This window comes from Neodiprion pinetum, chromosome 7 (genome assembly GCF_021155775.2).
Source record: "Neodiprion pinetum isolate iyNeoPine1 chromosome 7, iyNeoPine1.2, whole genome shotgun sequence".
NCBI classification, from domain to species: Eukaryota; Metazoa; Arthropoda; class Insecta; order Hymenoptera; family Diprionidae; genus Neodiprion; species Neodiprion pinetum.
Genome location: NC_060238.1, coordinates 26,727,294 through 26,749,483, shown reverse-complemented (window position 1 = coordinate 26,749,483; position 22,190 = coordinate 26,727,294). Strand labels below are relative to the sequence as shown.

The 22,190-nt window shown below is 45.7% G+C and overlaps 2 protein-coding genes across 3 annotated transcripts; one reads left to right on the top strand and one right to left on the bottom strand.

Annotated features, from left to right (window-relative positions):
• Positions 1 to 53: 53 nt before the first annotated feature.
• On the top strand, positions 54 to 16,874 carry LOC124223842 (photoreceptor-specific nuclear receptor). 2 transcript variants are annotated; one of them, XM_046636164.2, is made up of 8 exons: positions 54 to 858; positions 1,210 to 1,360; positions 5,096 to 5,471; positions 9,130 to 9,233; positions 11,094 to 11,208; positions 14,705 to 14,820; positions 14,894 to 15,391; positions 15,486 to 16,874. In XM_046636164.2, exons 2-8 carry the CDS (start codon positions 1,240 to 1,242, stop codon positions 15,722 to 15,724), a joined length of 1,569 nt encoding a protein of 522 aa, XP_046492120.1. In that variant the 5' UTR covers positions 54 to 858; positions 1,210 to 1,239; the 3' UTR covers positions 15,725 to 16,874. The 2 variants fall into 2 exon arrangements, with proteins under 2 accessions (XP_046492120.1, XP_068993931.1); XM_069137830.1 differs by having other exon boundaries at positions 5,075 to 5,471.
• On the bottom strand, positions 12,024 to 14,090 carry LOC138191249 (centrosomal protein of 78 kDa). Its single transcript, XM_069137758.1, has one exon. The coding sequence runs from the start codon at positions 14,088 to 14,090 to the stop codon at positions 12,024 to 12,026; it is 2,067 nt and encodes a 688-aa protein (XP_068993859.1).
• Positions 16,875 to 22,190: the final 5,316 nt, after the last annotated feature.

The following is a 22,190-nucleotide window of genomic DNA, read 5'->3' as shown; positions in this document are numbered from 1 at the left end:
TATTACAAATACGTAACTACACTATAGGTATGTGATACGCGATGCATTCAATTATTCTAACAATAAGCTCAGATACAGTGTGCAGGAATTGGAAGGTAAGTTGCCATCTCGGTCCAATATGCGTATACGAAGTTTAACTTGGTATCCTCGGTCTTCTCAAGGCTTCAGAGCACCGACGGCATCAGTGAACGCGAAGCCTCATTCCGTGCTCTTCATCTTTCATTCTCCCTCCATCTTGGGTCCGATAACGTCCACCATCCTCCATGCTCCATCCTCCACACTCCACACTCCAAAGCTCTCCATCCACCGTTCCGCGTTCTCTGTTATCCCTTCTCCGTCTTCAATTCTCCGTCCTTTTATTTGCAGGCAACGATCAACAATTATTGCCGCGCTATAACCGAGGAAGTGGAGGGAGGCTGTCCCTGGACCAAGCCCCAGCTCCCAGTCTAGTCCCCCAGAAGAGGGAACCGGCGAGAAGCGCAGGCGTCGAGACGCCCGCCGCCGCCACATCAAACGTAGCCGCTATAGGTTAAATCCTCGGATCCGTTTTTCTTGTTTTTCCCACAGTGGCACCTGATCCCGCCTTCAAAAGTAGACCCGGACCAATCCGCGGTACACGTCGCGTCGCCCGTTGCTTTCGCATCTCCTCCGTCAGCTACCACGCAGACGGTCAGTCGTCGGTTGTTATCAGATCAGGAAGACCCGGCCACGTCAGTCAATCGTCATCGTCATCGCTGTCAAATTTCAGCGTCAAGTTGAAGATCCGTATATTCTCCAGTGCCGGGAAAACTGTATTTTCGTTGAGTGTACACGCGAGTTCGTCTCCAAATCAGTGACACACACGTGCCGATATCAACAGTAAGTTCAGTTTAACAGTGCTTCGATCCAGATTTGATCTTTCGATGCCTCGATTCGACTGTGTTGACGTGGTCCGCTCTCTGATTTTCAATTTTAGAATACCATATCAGTGGGCACAGCGTCCATACAAGATATTTAATTGCCTTGAAATTATGCTACACTGATCGAGTCGTCGGGAATTCTTCTTAAATAATTCACAAACAATTCTACATCTTTAGGTAAATTAATTTCTTACAGGAAATTCTTTTGTCTTTGACAATTTTCATTACACGACCAGAAAACAGCACTGTCTATAGGTTATAGTTATTGGCTGCTCGTTGTTACGTACAATTATTACGTATTTATTTGCAGAAAAGTGCTTAGTCCAGGCGCCACGGCGTAATGAATGGAGCGACGGCCGTCGGTACCGCCGGAGATCATCTTGGCCAGTCGCAACAACTCCACCACGCTAGCAGTCCGGAACATCCACGAAGTCCGGGAAGTCCTTTAAGCCTAAGGCGAGGTTCGTCTATTTACAAAATACCTACCTATAACTTGAGTCTCGAGCAATTCGTTTATTTGTACGGTGGGTTGGGTCGCTCCGACGGCAAGAGACGCGGAGTGTAACCTACCTGCGATCCAAATCTACAAGGGATCCATTAAATTGCTCTCAAGGTGGGCGAAACGATGCGTGAAAACTTAAATTTCCCGTAATAACGTCTGATAATTAAATCGAGTAACAGAATCAACGATTGAATTGGTATTAGGTTTCAATGTTATTGGATCGTCGTGGCGTATTATTTTTCAATATTTTTACAAGCTAGTCGCAGCGAAGCTTACAATGCAAGTGCGGAGTGCAAAGCGAATATTCGTTGAAAATTGATTAAATCAGTAAGTATGGTCAATGATTTACAGTTATAAGCAGCGTATGAATACCAGGAATACTTTTGTGCGATGGTTCGAAGCTAGTTGGTAACTATTCACTGATTCATATTTGTGTATTACGAACACTGAGTATAATACGTAATATTAAACATATTATGTATATTACAAATATTTTACCAAGTGGTGGTTCCGAATAGCTGCACAACTGCGTACTTGAACGAATATTCGAATTACACATACGCACAGACACCTCGACAAAGATACAAGCGTCGAGCACAGAATTCATCGACAAGCAGCTGTGCAGTATAAGCGAATCCCAGCGGCAAGAAACGATCATGATCAAATTATAACTTATGCGTGTATTAGGTAGCCCAAGAATCGTTCACCTTAAGCCATCGAATGTCATCATTTTGTGTCAACATCAAATTTCGTGTCACATGCACGTATATACGTATATAAAGTACAATACAACGTTATTATACACATCCATATGTAACCCGTCTTTGATATTTGTACAAAAAGCAAAAGAGGGCATGAAAAAACGGCAATTCGTTACGCGGATGAATAGAGTCAAGAGAAATTAACAGGTGCGATTCACGTCGTATGCGACCTTGTCTTTAATAACGAATCCGGAATGATTCTAAATCAGCGTCGGTCCACTCGCCAAGTCATTTAAATTCCCCTGACCTTATACCGTACTGCGCTGTACGAATCGAGGAGATGAAATCTTGGATCGAATGCGGACGATGCCATTGGAGTAATCGAATTCTCGTGATTCGACGAAAAGTTACGAGTGGCAGTACGCGCGAAGCTTGTCAAATACCAACCGCGTTGTACCGCATTCAATTTGTGCTTATCCTGTCTAGCTTCCGCAGTCTTATTCGGTGATCGTTATCGCAACGTTTACGTGGTGCTGATACGCGTGAATTAGCGCCACGAAATGATCCACTTGGATCCGCCGACCAGCGATCACTACCAGCTACCACTTGATCACTGTAACGGTGTGATTTCTAACCGATGAGTGGTTCGGTTCCATTAAGCACGCGCCTCGCTTTTTAACGAGTATGAAATGCAATTTTTTCCCTGGCGCCAAGCCAGAGACCCGACAATCTAGAACTCACATCTGGTTTAAGAGTAAGCGTTAAATTTCATTAGCATATCAATGGTGGTGGCTACTGCGCCTCGAAAGTCCTCGGAGTTTGGGGGACGTCGGGACGCCACCTGCGACCCCCCCAAGTCTAAACACCCGCATGGCTTTTGGCTACAAACAGGCAACTCCGTTCTCAATCGCATCTGACATGAAAATTCTGAAAAATCTTCAGTTTCAATTCGACGGAATTTCGGAGGAAGATCAGTCTCGGTACGCGGATTCTAGACGATTTCATATTTTGGTACATGACGTCAAGATAGGTATGCGGAAAAGTAAAAAATGATTGCGAAAAATAGGTTTTACGTTATCGCGGTATTTGACATTGATTGGTTCTTTGGGCTCAGTGTTCTGCAGAGTATAATTCCAGCGGAATTATAAACACCGCGGTGGGGAAAATTGGCGTAAAGTAAGTAGTAAAGGAGGTCTTGTGATTTTCTTCGTGCCCCTTAAACAACCGTATACAAAACACAATCCCATCAAATTGCGGAGTTAAATCAGCAGCGAGAATATAATAACTCCGGCAATAGTAGCTGCGAGCTGCACTCTCGGAATGATTGGAACAATTTTATCCTTGGGGTCGTGCCCCGATCGTGACGGTAGGGGAAAAATCTGTATAGTTATATCTACAATCTACATATTCATGGGAAGGAGCGTTACTTCGTACTTCTTGAGGTTTTTCCAAAACCCCATTTCCCGATGTAAATATTGTTTACCGAGAAAGAGAATGAAATTAGATAGCGAGATATGCGGTTGTCTGAACGCAAAAGCTGCGTAAGCCCTTGGGATCAGAATAGATATGACAAAAAAAAAAGATTCGCACACTTTTATAACGGCTGCAAATACTGCAGCGTACATCGTATTTTCCTTTGAGGCGATCGAATTTATATATTTTTTTTTTTTTTTATCATGCATTTTTCCGTTATACCAGCAGCTTGTAGCCATTCCCATCTGTACACTTGTATAACCTGAAAATAAACAGGCATCCGTTTTTCTTCCTCTCTGCAGTGTAGCTGGTACCCTGCATTTCACCACTTATATGTATAGCTACAGCTAGTATATAATATTAGGCAAAGTGCTACGATTGTAGGTGCGGGCGTTATATATTTATGTGTATTAAATAAATGCAATTAATTCTTATGCAATTGGCGAACAGGGGGTGTAAAGGCCCCCCTCCCTCCTCCCCTTCCCGCCCCAGCAACATAGAATGGCACAGACTCCTTATAATGCAATCAACCGGGGGTTCACGAGGTCCTATACGCTCCTACTCTTCAATGGGGTTACTAACGTCGAGAACGTCGCTGAACGAGCACGAGAAAGAGATTTAGGGATTACCCGCCAAAGGGGGTGCGGCAGACTGATCGGGTCAGCGGAAATGAATTGCTTCGTAAGAGTGGTCTTAACTGATTAACTTGATTGACGGAGAAAAAAAAACTACATGTATTATGCATGGGTATGAAAAATATGCCGATACGAGCATACGTATGATGTACGCGGTAATTCTTTGACCGTGAATTTCTGTACGTTGTATTTTAATCTACCCAGTTTTGGTATCCAGTTGATGTTCCAGCGTTCCCATAACTTCAGTCGTGTGGCTACGTATATTTGAATCATAAAATTATTTACCTATGGCTTCCAATAATCGACAAACATGCTTGACATGCTGCGGTACCGAGGACAGAAGTCAAGCTGACATCCCGCCGGTGTTTCTTACATGACTTTACTATATACTTTGCGATAGTCGAGTTGAGTGTCTATGCGTCGCGTAGTCTTCTCACAACAGGATCAGTTTACGCAACTGTTACCTCGTTTTTGAACTCGTTTAATAATAATAACAACAACAACAACAACAACAACAACAACAACAACAACACCAATAACAACAGCAACAACATCAACAATAATAATAATAATAACAACGATAATAACAACAATGGCAGCAGGAATCGAAGGTCTTGAAGGCGGCAGCCTGTTTGTCTAACGCCGCGATGAACACACACTCGCATGTATAGTCGGAGTTATGCGATATGCATACAACCATCCAAGCGTACATCTTGTCTTGGGAGCAGACGTTCCAAATCTTGATACAATTACACGCAGTGTCGGGAGATTACGGAAAGCGACCGCTTGAAAATCCACCACGTTCCATGTCCGTAGGCAATAAACATATTGACCAATGTTCAGCGTGTTAACGCTTCAAGGAAGCACCCGGTATTTTCGTTACAGATTCGGGTGACAGTAGCGTTATTTCACCGGGACTTCCGGAGCGGTACAGTCCCCTCGGCGCTACCGGGTCAGCCTCGAGCCTGGACCCTTACGCATCACGGGGTGTCCAGGACTGTCCACTGCCGCTTTGCCGAGGAATGCCATCGGAGTTTCCTCCCCCGAGATCACCGTACTTGACAGCTCTTGGGAACGGGCATCCTCACTTGATGGGCCAGGTACAGCAGCAGCCTCAGCACGGCGCCAAACCGCCCCGGACACTGGGCCTGATCTGCGTCGTCTGCGGCGACACCAGCTCAGGGAAACACTACGGAATTCTCGCTTGCAACGGGTGCAGCGGTTTCTTCAAGAGGAGCGTGCGCCGCAAGTTGATTTACAGGTCAGAGAATTTTTCTACATGCAATTACAAGCGCGACAACCTACCTACAGCCAATAATTGTGAATCGCGTCGTCGAAGGTCGGGAACTCGATACTCTGAAATTTGGCACGACTTTGCAATCGCGTCCAAGATAGAATAACTACCTATAGGTCGAAGAACAATTTGTCCGGTTACCGCTTCAATTGAGTCCGCGTTACACGTACGTATACGTAGACGCGAGGAGCCATGTGGCTCGAGAGTCGAGCGGGATCATCCTAATGCCGGCAACAATGGTGCTCATCTCACGGTATCATATCGAATCCCCGTGCCAGCCGAGCCAACAACCCGTCCCTCGGGAGGCACCATCCGTCTCCATTGAATCCCTTTCAACCGTGAGTTCGATCGACGGGCCACGGTGGCGCACGCACGCATTCGACTGTGTGTCCTCAGCCTGGTAGGTACCTACGTATGCGTTGGCATAGGATTCAAGGTGCCGTGTAAGGCAGGCCAAAAGCAGCGCCAATGCTCTCGATATACGGAGGATCGTCGACCCTTCGCCCGAGTCCGTAGAAAATTAAGTCCGGTTTGAAAAATGAATATTTTCTCCACCGCGTCCTGAACGTGACCGGAAAACGAATACCAGAATGGGATCTCCTCCGGTAAATCTTACCTCACTTTCGTCAGATTTATACGGGATTCGAGTCAAGCTCATTTTCATTCACATTCCAAATCATTTATCAGTCAACCTCCCGGCTTCGACCATTGCCACCCGTTCACCCCTCGGGAACGAAACTCCATCGTCGTAGGTAGGTAGGTATCCTCTGGAGACGAAGGTGTACGCCATCTCGGACTCTTTTGTGTTGAATAAAAGTGTCAACGACACAATCATAAAGGCCAAAACAGATTCACATACGCATTCACTCTCGCGTACAGACCACACACTTACACGGAACATATACACAAGGTATACAATGTTTACCTTCTTCTTGATACTTACCTCTTGTGTATGAAAAGTTAGTCGTTACAGAATAAACATACAAGACAGACGTACAGAATTTCTCTCACTATATATATAAACTGTTCTCTAATTTATTTAACCATTTCCTCTCCTAATAAAGTAATTCAGGCAACTGCAGATAATTTGCAACATTTTGCATCTGTGTCGTGACGCGACGGGGATTTTGCAGATTAAGCCGATACGCGTAATTCGCGGTGGATACCTATGACTCCTCTCGTTCATAGTCATATGGCGCATAGATGGTGAAGAGTACAAGTTAAGGCACGGTTCGTTGCCGCAATGGAGATTTAAGGACTGAAGAGCCTTCGCACAGATAACCAATTACCGGGACGGTTGAGGGTGACGGTGCCGGTCGACGCCGTTATATCCGAACGACAGATGCGTCCCGACGCGACGCGACGCGCGACGCTTATACCCCGCAATCGTTGGATTACCTACCAAACTATCTCCCGCCCCGCGCACAACCGAGCTTGGTATAATTGGTGCGCTTTGTTGCCTGTTCGGACCCGGTTTGTTGTCAATTTTCATCAAGATATTACACCTACCCTAAGCTCACACGGAAATTCTCGACTGTAAGACTTCGGCTTCCGGTAATAATCAAACACTTCGCATGGCTCATCCTAAATCTTTTCTTTCTCTAAAATTGATGATAATTCCCACGCGCTTCCGTAAATTTTTGAAAGCCAAACGAGGCATGGCCTCGATTTATAATACCGGCGATAAACGACGCGCGGGGCAATTAAACGGAAAAAAGCAAAGAAAGTCACGTGCAGTGGCAGTGGTTTAGTTTGGGCGGAGTAGCCGGAGCGAGGCTTGATGCAGCAAACAATAAGGCGGCACGCCTCGGCAAGATAGAATACAAGTTGTACATACATGTACGTGTAGCGGAGAATGGGCTGGAACGAAAACGGGACAGAGAGATGGGTAAATAAATGTATGATGTGGTTCTGAAGGGTAGGTGACAGTAGGTGAAGGGCGGGAGTCCCCGTCGGGGTGTGAACGCAAATCAATTTGTGGGCCCCATGCCAGCACGCCACGAGCCTTCCTACATCCCTCCTCATTTCTCCTATGTATCGGGACAAGATACTACCCTCGCGTGAATCACAGAGGTTCGCTACTTCGCGAATGACGTTAACTCAAATCGCCCTAACGAGGACACAAAAATTATCCAATCCATATCTACGTTAATCGCCAAGTGATGCCTCGTGTTTGAAAAATCATTGAATAACGAATAAAAAATCTGGACAAGCTTCTTTCACCCTCATAGAATCCGGATCCATATACCCTTGCATGCTGCTGAAATTATGTTGCAATGTGTCGAGTTGAACCCGTCGTACAACCTACATGTACTTACTCCGGGATTAAAAGCGGACGAAGGTAAGGACGTGAACGAGTACGTCGCAGCTCCCCCAGGGACAAAACTCGGGTCGCTTCGGCTCTCGCGAACACCCTGGGATAACGAGGTTAGCCCAACAACGAGAGTAATGAAATTTAACGCCAATTCTTCCGCACGAGCCACCGAGCGTCAGGACTACTCACATCCAGAGTGCAACGAATTTTCGAGCCTCGGCGGAACGTGGCACTTGAGATCTGCCAGGCTTCCTATCCGAATCGCTAGGCAGTATTAGCGTACCTACAACTTTTCATATTATACTCACGAACCGAACTGATCCCAGATCAACCTTTCAAAATAATTCGCAGTTTCTCTCTCTCTTTCTTGTAGCTAAGTGTTGTAGCGACAGAAAACTAAAAAGTTTAGTTAATTTGCCCAGATTCGTTGTGAACAGCATCGAGTTCAGTTTTGGGAAGCCCCTAAAATTTAGTATCTAGGTGAACTCGGATGAAAAATTTATCATACGCTGACAAAAATATCTGCATTCTTTTATCCATAAACATTACTAGTTTCTGGGAGGCATTTTTTGTATTAAGCGGAGATTTTAATGAAATTTGAAACATAATGTCGGAAAAAGCAGTGATAAGAGTTTCGTGCGTGTCGCGTCATGTATAACGAAGCCTGATGCAAAATCCAACAAATAGCTTTACAGAACCGCAAATTTATAAAATATAAAAACGTCTCTTATAGATTTCTTTTTATTGTTGCATTACAATATTTAAATTATACAACGAGTAATCTTTCCAATCAAAATAAGAATATACTCAAACAAACATGCATGTTTGTAAGCTAATAAATAACACTTTTAGTCACAAATTCGACGTCTACTTGTGAGAATGGGGAGAAAAGACGAAGGATTTAGGATTTTCTGGTGATGATCATCTTCGTCCCAATTTTCGGATGACAAAATTTAATTAGCGGCTTAGACTGGCTCGGTTGTTTTAATTCAAAATTAGGTCGAATTTGAACAATTGTTGGTGTTGAGTAAGATGCAGGGGACGACGGGGAAATTTATATCGGAATCGAGATTAATTATTACGCAAACATTGTTTTGACACATGGAGCGTGAGAGGCTTATCGTTAGAATTTGATCGATTATTCTGACTGAACTCAGCAATGAGTGAGTATAACTGTAATAGTGAGCAAGCAACGTGCAGAAGCCTTCTTTCGCCTTGCAATGAGGATGAATCATTACGGAACTCGAACACTGTGAAGCCAGCCTAATAAGGGAACATAACGAATTGATGAATTTGTCTATTTCGATGCAGATGTCAAGCGAACACTGGAAGCTGCATTGTCGACAAAGCTCATAGAAATCAGTGCCAAGCCTGCCGTCTTAAGAAATGCATACAAATGGGGATGAACAAAGATGGTAAGTAATATTGCATGGATCTACGTTAGAATAATATTTAAGTAATTCCGAATCGGAAGATTGGACAAAATATCCTCGATTCCCGGTCTTAGCGGATGATCTTCCACAAGTCAGGTGCAGGCATTACTCCGAAATTCCTCTCCTCAAAATCAGATTGTCTCGATACCCGAGCGCGCGTTGTCTCTTTCATTTTTTTTTCTTTTTTTCTTCCCCATTTCGGCAGCCCCGCATCTCCCCCTCGTCGTTCTTCACCCTTCGTTTCATTCCGCGCCATTCCTCTGCCGAATGGCGGTAACTTTTTTATAGCCGAAGTTGGATATCGGAGAAGAAATTGGATTCGGACCCCTCAAGTCTCGGGTAAGGAGGTGAATCGTTGGGTGAATTGGGAAATCGGGAAATCGGGCAAGGAGTAGAATTGGCCGCATGCCTCGGCTTTCGCTTTCTCACGAACCCTTGAACGACACTCGTTTCAGCAAAAAAGCGTTACAGCATATCGCATCCATCAACCATTTCATATTTGCGTCTAGGTGCGACTTTACCAACGACTAACGAAGGCCGCAGTCTTCGACGTGCCTGCGTAACATCTCCGGTCGTAAAAGCTTTTCGTTCAACGATTTGGCCATTGGTTCTTTGGACTCGTTCGTTAGCCTGTGACGAATGCTGGAGCTATTAGCGAAGCGCAACAATTTAAGCACGACCGCGATTCAACCACCGCGGCAGTCAATACGTAGCGGACCTATGCAGAGCGTACATAGATATATTTCCTCACGTTTCGCCGTAGTCGTCGCCCTTAAGGCTGGCGAAAAATCCACTCGTTAGCGATGGTCGCGTGTCTCGTTGCCCGAAGGGTTAATTGGAGGAAACAAACTTGAGCTAGAAGCGCGACGGGGAGTCCTCGCAGCCGCAGGGTTGCCGCCTGGCCAGCTCATGCAAATCAGGAGCGTTTATCTCTCCTGCGGCGGAAGAGGAGACGCACAAAAAAGGGCGAGAGAAATTTAATGTGTCGAAAAACTGGCACAAAGGGCTGAAAGCAACGATGCTCACCACCGCTTTGCTCGGATGACATCAACTCGGTGGTTATTGCGCCGGTCGTGCAGTTTAGTTCGCGCAAACGACACCCTATATCGCGTACATCGCGTTAGAATGTTCGGAGCATACGTTATTAATTTAGGATTAGAAAAAAAAAAAACACAAATTACAGGGGTGATAATACTTTGGTAAAAGTTTCGTTCTCTCGGGAGATGTTTATTATAAATCGAATATTAATCGTTGAACATCGTAACGTGTCATTTTTTCGTAACGGTAATATGGAAAGACACACACACACTGCATATTCGAAGAGCCACCACGTTGGATTATATCCATAAAATGATTATTAATCTCCTCAGCTGATAGGCTTCTGATATTGGCGGAGGGTTGAGAAAAAGCGAGCAGGGAATTACATAATATCGGATGGAAACAATGGATCTGATTCCGGATACACGAAGGCCTGTCATCGACAGAACCTCGATATCCGCGAAGCTGGGGCCGCAGGCTCCGTCAGTCGCCCCCCTCCTCCCAGCCCCCCGTCGGGTCAAGTTTTGTCTGGTTGCGGCTGTTCTCGGCATTTTGTTTCTTGCCGGTTACCCCTGGCGATAAAATTTGACATGGAAATATCCCAGAGACTCCATCCAATATTTATTTCGCGTCGATTGACTGACCCCGTAGAGAAAATCATCGAAATTTTCGCCCAATATTTGTACAGAATATGATAATATCTGTTATATACACGCCGATTATCACCACAGCCGTAATCGCATCTCTGTCATCTCTCTATTGCAGTAATTATTGGCAATAACGTCAGTAATACGCTTGTTGCAGCCGTGCAGAATGAAAGACAGCCACGGAACACAGCCACCATCAGACCTGAAGCTCTCGTCGAAATGGAACAGGATCGAGCGCTTCGAGAAGCTGCTGTGGCCGTTGGAGTGTTTGGGTGAGTCTGTTGCTGTTTCGTATTATACGCCTTATCCACAAACCGGGGTCAGAGACTCTTAGCCGTCTTAAAGCTACCGTCTAAACAGCGTGTACGAAGCCTAGAGATAGATAACCACGCTCCGATTGGTCAGGCACGCGATATACAAAGTCTAGATATTATAAGGTATGCAGGCTAGAGGTTGAGCCTCAGATCATCTTTGATCCTGATAGTGATATTATGCTCAACGTCGCGTGTGCCGTGGTCGCGGTCGAAGAGCTACTGCGACGGATCATTTTACGTGTTAGTCGTTAAAAATTACCTTTGAACGTCGTCGTGACGCTCGGGGTTAACGCGGCGAGTAACTCAACTGAAAGTAACGAAAACCCGATCTCCTCTAATGTAAAGTAAACTTGAAACGAGCCAGCCTAGCCCGAGTTATGGGCGGCGCTCCGATGTTTCTTTTGTCGTCCCTACAATGCGTCGATTCGTGAAAAACAACAGCATTTATTATTTGCTTAACAAAGAATCGGTAAAATGTTTGTAGAAACTGTTATACCTTAATGGTAACGTTTAGTCATTTTTTTTTTTTTTTTTTTTCTTCAAATCCATACCGTATGGACTATCATAGTATATATTATATATTAAACCGGTGGTTGTTAAAATTTTAAAGAAAAAAAAACCCTATCCTATATTCAATTTTCCACATACGTTTCACATTTGGCTAATTCTTGTCCTCCGTTGTTGTGATCCCGTTGGACCGCCACTTTGCCACATCAATTTTTCAAACCGTTCCCCTTGTGCCCTCTCACCGTTCGTGCCTCGACTCGAGGGTGTTAACCAACGTGAGAGCCGATCGTCGAAAGTGATCCGTCTCTCACTATCTGGGCAAATATCGCCCGCGCTCGTCGCCCAGGGGAATCGTAGAGTTTCGCATCTGCGAAGCGGCTCGTTTCGTGCAGGGGGGACATGAGATCGGGGCTGTCGCCAATGTTCTTCTCCAGGTGTATCGGAACGGATATCGGAGGAAGGGTCGAGCGAAGGTTAGCCTCTGACCTCGTTGTTTTTCTGTTTATCATCTCGGGACGCAAATTATCCGCTGGTCCGTGTGTCCTAGCTTCAGGGGAAACGTTGCGTGACAAGCTCTCGGACTTGGTCTTGCGGACCAGGTGAGCCAGATGCCGCTTTATCGTTTCCCGGTCGACCGATTCCTCGTCGGTATTCCTCTGCAGTGTGTTCGGATTTTTCGTCACGCTGTCCAGCATCTCGAGGAGGCGATCGAACGTCAAGCAGATCTCGTCCAACGACTGCTGGCTGATCAGAAGATAGCCGCGGGTCTCCTCTTCCTTCGTCTTTAGCGTCGCCTCCAGATCCGCGAGGTTTTCGTTCAGCGCTCTCAGCTTCGCCTCGGCTATTTCTCGTCGCAGCTTTTCCTCCGCTAGCAGCAGGTCGTTCCGCTTCGTTTCCTCGAATAGTTGCTCGTGTCGCGCCTTGGCCTCGATCAGTTGTCGAAATATCTCGTCAACCTGAGGGCTCGCTTCGTTTTTCACCATGTATTCCGGACGTTCCTCGACAAAGTTCTCGCCATCCCGCCCGCTTTCGGGATTTCCACCTCCCGCGTTCGAGGAACGACAGAGATCGGCGCGGAGGTCGAGGTGGAGTGAAGCTCGGGGATGCTCGGGGTTTTCCACAATCTTTAGCCGTTCGGTGTCCCCCGGCTTCGCCGGGCTCGGTGTAGGATTATTACTCGGCTTGATTTCTATTCTCTGGCGGGCTACCGAGGACGCGGTCGATGCCCTCTTAGGAGCTGCCTGGCGACACGGACTTTTCGGCTGCCTGCTGACCGTGCGTCTCGACCTGGGGAGTGTCGTCTTTGCGGCGACACCTCGATCCGGATTGAGGTAGCGCTGGGCGGTGGTCACCGACGCAGACTTACTATTTTGCGGCAAGCACATCCAGTGATATTCCGAAGAGGCGCCACCATTGTTGGCTTCGAGCTTATTGGAGATCTCCCACAAAATTTGCTCTCGAACAGCGTTTAATCGCAGGTCGACAACGGCCAGGGTCAGGTTGCTGTTCAGAAGGTCCAAGAATTGGCTGGCCGCGCTTTCGGTGATCCCGCAATTCTGCAAGTCGAGGGCCTTCAGCCAAAGACTGTCTCGTATCGCCTCGATTATTTCGCGAATCGCGAGGTCTCCCATCTGCGGATTTCCGTTTAGCGTCAGACGACGCAGCCCCGGCATCGCCTCCAAATTCGGCTCCCGATACCGCAGCGAGTCTTTCCAAGTGTCGTGGTAAAGTATCAGCTTTTGCCTGGAAAGCGCTGCCGCGAGAGTCGGTCCGCTCCGATGCGTCAGGTCGCACTGACCGAGGTTCAGGGACCTTATGCTCTGGACATCGGCGACGGTGCGGCATATCAGCTCGCAACTACCGTCGCCGATGCGGCACCTCTGCAGCGAGAAGTGCTTGAGGGTGTTCGTCGATGCCAGGCCGACGCAGAGAACGGCGAGGCAGTCGGGAGGCAGAGGAATGCCCTCGAGCTCGAGGCTGGTCAGCACTGGCGAATTCCTCACGCACTGACCCACGCTGTGAGACAACCATTCGAGCAAAAACCGCGTTAGAATAGCCGGCGCCTTCCCCGTCGCTCTTGCCTTGTTCTCCGTGTTGACCTCCTCCAGGGGCTTTCGGCACTGGTACCGGCTCCTCACGCTCACCGATTTTAGACTGTGATCGAGCGACAGGGAGTTCAAGAGTGGTCCCCAGTCTTCCATTTTTACACGGTCCGTTGTAAAGTCCAAACTGTGAGGCAGGGTAACGCTTATCACTGGAAGCGGCCGGAGCCGCTGCTGTTTGCAGAGGTCCATGTAGCAGGAAGCAAAGTTTTTGCTAGACGCTACCGTCATTTTGGTAGCAACGGGCCGCTTCCAAGGTGGTGGCTTCTTCCAGTACCCTGCGGTGCAGGTTTGAACTTCGTTAAGTTTCTCATACCCTCGCGAAAAATTCGAGAGAATTGAACCATGGAGGTTATTTCGATTTGACAGCTTACCTGAGTCACCTTTAACCCGAACTCGGTGGCGAGCGTGGACTTGCATCAACGGCAAACGTCGCGGATCTAAACGTAGAGACTTTCGTTTCGGAAATTTGAACGGCTTTTAGTTACATTTGGGAGAAAAAAAACGGTTGTACTATTTTCAGGTAGAATCGCAATGATTTATTGCGACGCGGAATATCAAATCACGTATATACATGTTAAGCAAACAAAATCACTGCTCCAGAAACAAACGAATCTTATACTTGGATTCTCGTATTCGTGAGTTGGTAGGATGTAATGTAGGTATTATGCCGAATGATTGGGGACGGTGGAAAATTGAATTAGGTATCGGTGTAGAATGCGTCATCCCGTCTCACCGTGCATACAGTATCGATCACGCCCCCGTGAGCCGGTATAACAAATTCTTCTCCTCCTCCCTGGCATTACAACTTTGTGAGTAAAAAAAAGTTTCACCAATTCTTTCAGACCCCCGGTGTCACTGGCGATGGCCAGGTACACGGCACCCCTACCTCTGCCATCTATTGCGCCAACCCCGAATTCAACGAGTGCTTCGACGCCACCGCGCCAGGAAGCCGAAGACGGTGAGTTGAGCTTATCGCTTTTCGATCAGTTCCGATTCAAGTCTGATGCCTGATTATTTTCGTCTCCTAAAAGGCAACGGCTCGGAGGATAGTATCGACGTGACAAACGAGGAACCCGTCGTTCCACAGCGCAGCGGATGCGCTCAGCTACCGCCGGTGCTTCCCGCCCTCTATTCGCCGACGACGGTCGAGACCGTTTACGAAACGAGTGCCAGATTGCTCTTCATGGCCGTAAAGTGGGCCAAGAATCTTCCTTCTTTTGCCAGTCTACCATTCCGCGATCAAGTTATACTGCTCGAGGAGGCATGGTCGGAATTGTTCCTCTTAAACGCCGTCCAGTGGTGTTTGCCCCTGGAGTCGTCGCCGCTTTTCAGTGCCGCCGAACTTACCGCCCTGACGCTTTCACCGCCGCTCCAATCCCACCAGGGGTTGCATTACCCGGGTGTCGGGAAGTCCACCCAAGTCTCCGCGGACGTCAGACATCTGCATGACACCCTCCACAGATACAAAGCCATGATGGTAGACCCCGCGGAATTCGCCTGCATGAAAGCCATAGTTCTCTTTCGACCTGGTGAGACAATTTTTATCGTCAATCGGCTGGTCGATGGTCGGCAAGCACGAGGAGTTTCGATATTAGTCCAGAGTCTTTTTACTTTGTCTTGCAGAAACCCGCGGCCTCAAGGACCCCAGTCAAATAGAGAATCTTCAAGATCAGGCTCAAGTTATGCTCGGGCAGCACGCGAGAGCTCAGCATCCGGGAAACCCGGCGCGCTTCGGAAGGCTTCTTCTTCTGCTGCCCCTTCTGCGAGTCGTTCCAGCGACGAGGGTTGAGCTGGTCTACTTCCACAAGACGATCGGCAACACTCCTATGGAGAAAGTCCTTTGCGACATGTATAAGAATTAGGCCGAACTTGGCTTGTTAAAGTGCAGAGTTTGGAACTTGCATTTTCTCCGTTATCTTTCGTCTACCTACTCCGGCTCTTTAACGATCGTCGATACATGTTCGACCAACAATCCCTGTTGACGAATTGGGGAAAGAGAACAAAGATTACGATCCTGGCCACGCCCGGGGTTTCGCGATTTCTACGAAAAATGACGTGAGTCCCAATTGAGTAATAGTGGTTTACACGTGGCTGCACGAGTGCGATTCACTTCTGATGTAACTAGCGAGTATGTTGTATGTATTCTATAGGCTGATAAACATTTTCATCCGTAAATCGTTGTCAAACACGAAATGATGTACCTAATGCAAGAAAAACTTGAAGGTATAACGAAAACTGCAGGCATCTAATCTACAAGGAATTAAAAGTTAGCTATTCAAAATATTTATGTATTCATTTGTAAGTATTTATTCCTCATTATTATATCATTCATTATTTATTCGTGTAATATTATGCATATATTATATATAAAAATATTATATATAATATAGTATATATCACTGTGTATAATACATATATACATACATATATATATATATATATATATATATGTATAAAAATGATTCGTCGAAGTTTGTCAATATCGTTTTATTAATTACTTAAATGGTTCTGATGTTTCGATCGGCCACGTCCAAGCATCTTCAGGCAATAATTATTGTGAAAAACACGTTACGCTCGTAGGATTGTCAATAATTATTGCCTGATGATGATTGACCGTGGCCGATCGAAAGGTCGCAACCATTTAAGTTATTAATAAAAGGATATTCTACCATGACCAACTTCGACGAAACATTTTTAATATATATAACCACATTGGTCATGAATTTCAAACTTCTACATATGTACAAACATGTATTATACACACTCGTATATTACATGTATTTACACAGATTGTATCTACGTGCGGGGTGCCTATGCATAGGTATAGGGGTTAAATATCATGACTTGAAGGCTGCATGTGTCAAGCCAAAGGTCAGGTCATAATTGACGGAATCACGGTGGCCCCGCACACTCCGTGTCGTGGTATTGTTATCGTAAAACTATATGCTATGTAGCTGGGGGTGAATATCGTGTTGCCCGGCGGTGTAATATTCTTTGTAATAAAAATACAGAATAACGGTGTATAATGGCATGTGAATTATACCTCAAATATGCAGTAACGTTGACCAGAATTTAATAAACGATCGTCGTGCAAGAACTGCCTGCTCGTAATTTCATTTTTTTAATTTTCTCACGAAGGCGGCATGATTCGCATGGGCGCGCGTGGAAGTGGTATTACACTGGCATTATAAGGTGCGACCCATTAGCGTGTAGACGGGGGCTGCCCGAGGGTATATCCACCTCTAATGTCGCCTCAACTATGCACCGATTGTATATTTATCGCTATGTAATCCCTGGGACGTTTTGCCTCCGCCCTCGCTCTGCACGCCAAGGGGAGACCAGTGAAATTCCGTTCCCCTGGGCATAAGCAACGCGGCGTCGTATAAATTACAGTCTCGGCTGAGCGAGATTTAAAGGCTGCTTAACTTGTCAAAGTAGGAGGTTAAACAGTAGGTACATATTATACGTACACACACGTATAACACCAGATGCGTTCGTCTTTACAGGTACCAGTAAACGCACACTTGGTGTGGAAATTACGCTACGGGCACGGGAAACAAAGAGACATGAGTAATTTAAAAACTCCTACATTTTTTTCTTTTTCTTCTTCTAAAAAGCGAGCGCCAAATTACATTTCTATCCCAGGAGCGTCACTTTGCAGATAGTCGATAGAACGATGGCTAATTGCTCTTTCGAAAACCACGCAAATTTCATCGTCATTTCATGATGACGGCTGTTGTCTTGACACGCCGACCGAAAGATTGCGCTCACACAGTAGGTATCGTCGTCAGAGGCACGTTTGGCGTCGGCGTGGCGTCGGGGCGGTTTAGGGGACACCGATGGGGTGGCGTCTGGGATATCGACTGGCGTCCACCAGGGCGGGGTTTCTGCATTTGCCGCCCCTGGCTTGCACCCGTTTCTCCACCGATTCCGCGAACAAAACGCCGCGCCGCCCCTTTCGTGCTGGCAGAATTTCAGAGCTGAAACTCCCGTGGAAGCATGACCCAGCAATGGCGGCAGGACCTGTTGTATTTCCCATTCCCAATGTATATAATACACGTACGTGTGTACGTGGTATTTGGATATCTAAGGCATGTATACGCGTAACGTCTAAGTGTGTGGGTACGTACCGTAGGTTTGCGGGACATGCCTTCCTGCCTTCCTTCCATCCTTCCATCCTTCCATCCTTACTTCCTTCCTTCCTCGCTACCTCTCTCCGTTCCCCCGTCGGCTGAAATTTTATCCCCTCCGTTCCGGATGGAAAATGGGAGTAAAAGCAGCACCGCCACCGACTGCCAGCCCTCAGACCCCCAGCCTCCATTTATTTTATTACATTATCATACCAAAGAGGCGCTCGATAAGGAGGGCTCTGACATGACGGTTCTCAACCTAAACTAGCTGAGCATTAGTTACCCTTGCAGTTTACCCCGGATTTCCGTCTCAGTCTTTTGCCGAGTTATCATTTACCCCGACTGGCCGTCGAAACTAAGTGCCAGGGTGGCTGACCCGCGGACTGAAAATTCGAAAGAATGCCGCCTTTTGGCAATCATGCTTTTTCACGCTACAGCTGACTATTACAGGAGTTATACGGAATGGAAATAATCTTATTGCGTTTAAAGGATTCAAAAGGTGCGTTAAAGTGCTTTCGGTCCGGGCGACCATGCGAATACTGTTTGCTAACGGTAAAATCTATCCAGTTTTTGGAAACTTCTCTTGATTATCGGATTCTTGGTCGGGGACAAATTACCGAAGGCCCAAAAGTCGGCTGGTCGAAAACCCGAAATTTTCGAGATACGAATTTTAAAATAACGAATGATCAGTGTACCGAAATTGGGATTATCGATAAATCACCCGCTGGAACAAGTGTTTTCCCGAAATTTTATTCAACCGAACGCTCGTTTTATTCGAAAAAACATTTTCCGAACAATCGGCATTTCGAATAAACAATGCACAGAATGTGAAGGTATAGAAAAATGAAAGTTCCGAAATTCAAAATTGAGAGCGGCTGATACTTCAAGCAGCCTAAAAAGAAAAAAATTATTGGTCGAAAATCAAAGTTCAGAAGGAACAAAATCTCGATCCGCAAAATGCAGAATGACCAGAATCTTGAACGGACGAAATACCGAATATCCTGAGAATTCGGAATTTGTCAAATTCACCAAGTCGATACTAGTTTTATCAAGATTATCTCATTATATCTGTGTCGTAAGAGAAAAAAAGAACGCAAAGGTATAGGCAACAGATCTTTAATAACATTCAAACGGTACATCTTTTTCAACGTGAGTTCAATTTATTAAATACATTATGACATTAAATCGTGTTCCACATTCACGTTCGCGCCCTCGCGTTTCTTTACAAGCGTAACACCATGTATTAGCTGCAATTGGTGATGTTGGAGAGAATAAAACGTATTTCCGACGTCTTCCAACCTTTCGGTATTTTGTCCATTTTGTCTCGGTGGGGTTCGACCCATCGCGTCTTTGGTCAGCAGTTATTGATAAATTCGGATTCGTAAGTTTTCGAAAAAAGCACGAGTCTGACATTTGAAAATTCGACTTTGTGACTGTTCGGTATATTTGCAATTAAATATTTTGGCCTTCGGGATCTTGCCGTTTCCTAAAAAAAAGTCAGTATTAATTTATTTATACATTGTAGCGTTCTTGATTTTTATTATTCTACGAGACAAATTTTCGTATTCACGATCTTTCCATATGATTAACTGTCGGTAATTTGATTTTTGAGATTTTTTCACCCTACCCCCAATTCTCAAGTAATTCTGTGCAATTACATAATGTAGAGCAAACCTACGCTTTCCTAAATCGTACTCGTAAGTCGGATACAATGAATCGACCGCACCATCATCATCGGCTTGTGTCTGATTGCCGGAGTGACGTCCAAGATTTTCCGAAGCGTCACTGGAGCTTCCTCTTTATCATTCTGATTCACCACAAGCCGAGTTAACTCCGAGCTAATATCCGAAGAGTCACGTTTGCCTCTCGCAGTTTCACAGCTCCCTCGGCAGTATACGCAGAGCATCGTCAACCCTGTTTTCCTTCGCCGTCTTTCGGCTGGTTATTTCTTTCCTCCCCCCCCCCCTCTCGCTCTCTCTCTCTCTCTCTCGCTCGTGTTCTTCCCTTCCCAACAGCTTTCTGTTCCGCGGGGGTAACCAACGGCGAGACCATCGCCGCCTATCACACTTCTTCATTTGGAATATCGACAAACAACAGACAGCGTTATACGCCCCTCGCAATCTCATCCCTCCGAGGAATCCTGAACCTCGTACTCGGAGAGAGTTCCGGAGAGTTGGAGGGGAAGATGGACTCGGCGGCGGTCAGGCCATCCACGGGTCACCCACCCTTTGGCTTTGCTACCCCTGGCACACCCCTTCCGAAAATCAATAGACGGAACGGGACGCGGTACAAGTCGCGCATGTACGCTTAGGAACGGGGCTGTAGGTGAACTTTAATTTGACGAACAAAAAAAAAACGAAATGACCACAATCAATGTGAAATTTGAAGAACAGTGATCAGAATATGCTTGTTTTTTCCTTCATTCCCGTTCACCAATATACCGCTCAGAATGTCAAATTTTCGGCACCGCGGTACTGCACCATGCTTGTATGGTAGTTGTATGGTAGCAGTGGATATTCGACGAACGACGGGTATTTATCAACGTAAACGTGTGGCCTGTTCATACATGCTTCAGTTTACCGTCGTGTGTACAAATATAGGTACGTACCTAGTTCGGCAAACGAGTAGAGGGATAACAAAGAGCGGCGTGCATCCGACGAACGAGGAGGGAGGATTTGGCTGGGTTAATCGGGCGAGTGCGGTTAATACGACCCGATAAACAATCAACTTTAATATCTCTTGACAGGGAATCGTTGCTTCGGTGGCGTGAGTTTGACCGTCTGTGAATCCGAACAATGATGGTTCGATTATTTTATAACCGTGTAGACGACTCGCCAATCCCTTCCAACGCGCGTCGTTCGGTCTGCCCTACGCTAAACAAATTATAATACGAACGCCTTGCTTGCGAACAATATCATACAACCTAAACACTGAAACTGACCGCTTTTATTCCTCTATCCTTGATGTATATATGTGTATAAATACATATGTATATATATATATATATATATATATATATATTTCAATATTGACGGCTGTCTGTATGACGTGCCGAGCTGTAATGTACAGGTATACAAAATATAAATTTTGGGTAGAGAAATCCGCACCAAGTCTAATTCAGTTTCGATGATTCACAGATATTTTATAATATGATTAATGGAAATATAACGATTCTGAATATGATATTCAACACACCTAGGATTCGAGGTCCATGTGCCGGCATAAGTATTCTGGGGTGAGTGTATACGACTAAAATAACCTTGTATAAAACAACGTGTAGTCGTACAAAATATCGATCTTCTTCTATGGTATTCAGATGGCGCATTGCATATATACGAATATTTTTTCAAATAGGACGAGACATGTCTTATTGTTACTTATTGTTTTCAGGATGAAGGATCCGACTAATTTCATTGGATTTAATAGAGTGAGCAAAAATTGTCGGTGGCAAACGTTGTTGCTTTACAAAGGGAATTTCGTGCCTTTGAACCCGGCTTTATCGCGACTCTATCTGACTTCGAGAGAGGCGCAGCGAGGGGTGGTAAGATGATGAGAAATGGGGTTCACGGTCTTGTATTCAAAGGCTGCTTCTAAAAAGATTTCGCTGTTTCTTTGACGTCCGGATTTTATGCACCGATGATTTCCATAAAGATGGGCTTTGTTTAGTAGGGAGGAGGTGAGGTGAGTTTTACAGGTCTGGCAAAGAACGACGAATGTATTTAAAAGATTTACTCGTTTTTTCTCGGCTCCTCGAACGGTCGTCTCGAAACAGAAATCTGTGAGTGATTTTGTATTTAACCCTCAACTCTATACTGTATTACATGGAATAATCTTTAAAGAGTATGCATCAAATCGGCACGTTCGGTTCGACGTGCTTGGGTGAAGAATTTCAACCATATCAATCGGTAGTTTGTGAAATAGTGATTAATTAGGTCTGTGATACCACAATCAGACGCATCAGTAAACGTTTTCGCGGAGAAATTGAAAAGAGTCTACGAATGCTTGGAGAATTGTTGGTATTGTAGATTACTCAGGAAGCTCGCAGTGACCCTTGACTGTGCGAAATCTATTTTCCTCGGTGAATTACGGGGATGTACGGTCTTGAGGATTGGTTTTGAGATTTTTCGAAACCGACCTAATGTCAAATAAAAAAATGTAGGGAAATAGATTTGCTTTTCTGTGTTAATTGTACCTTCCC

Bases quoted from the DNA above. Each gene is read 5' to 3' on its own strand.
- LOC124223842 (XM_069137830.1), top strand. From the start codon at position 1,240: ATGAATGGAGCGACGGCCGTCGGTACCGCCGGAGATCATCTTGGCCAG. The intron at 1,361-5,074 runs GTTCGTCTATTT...GCTTCAAGGAAG, and splicing joins TCCTTTAAGCCTAAGGCGAG to CACCCGGTATTTTCGTTACA. The intron at 11,209-14,704 runs GTGAGTCTGTTG...CAATTCTTTCAG, and splicing joins GTGGCCGTTGGAGTGTTTGG to ACCCCCGGTGTCACTGGCGA.
- LOC138191249 (XM_069137758.1), bottom strand. From the start codon at position 14,090: ATGACGGTAGCGTCTAGCAAAAACTTTGCTTCCTGCTACATGGACCTC.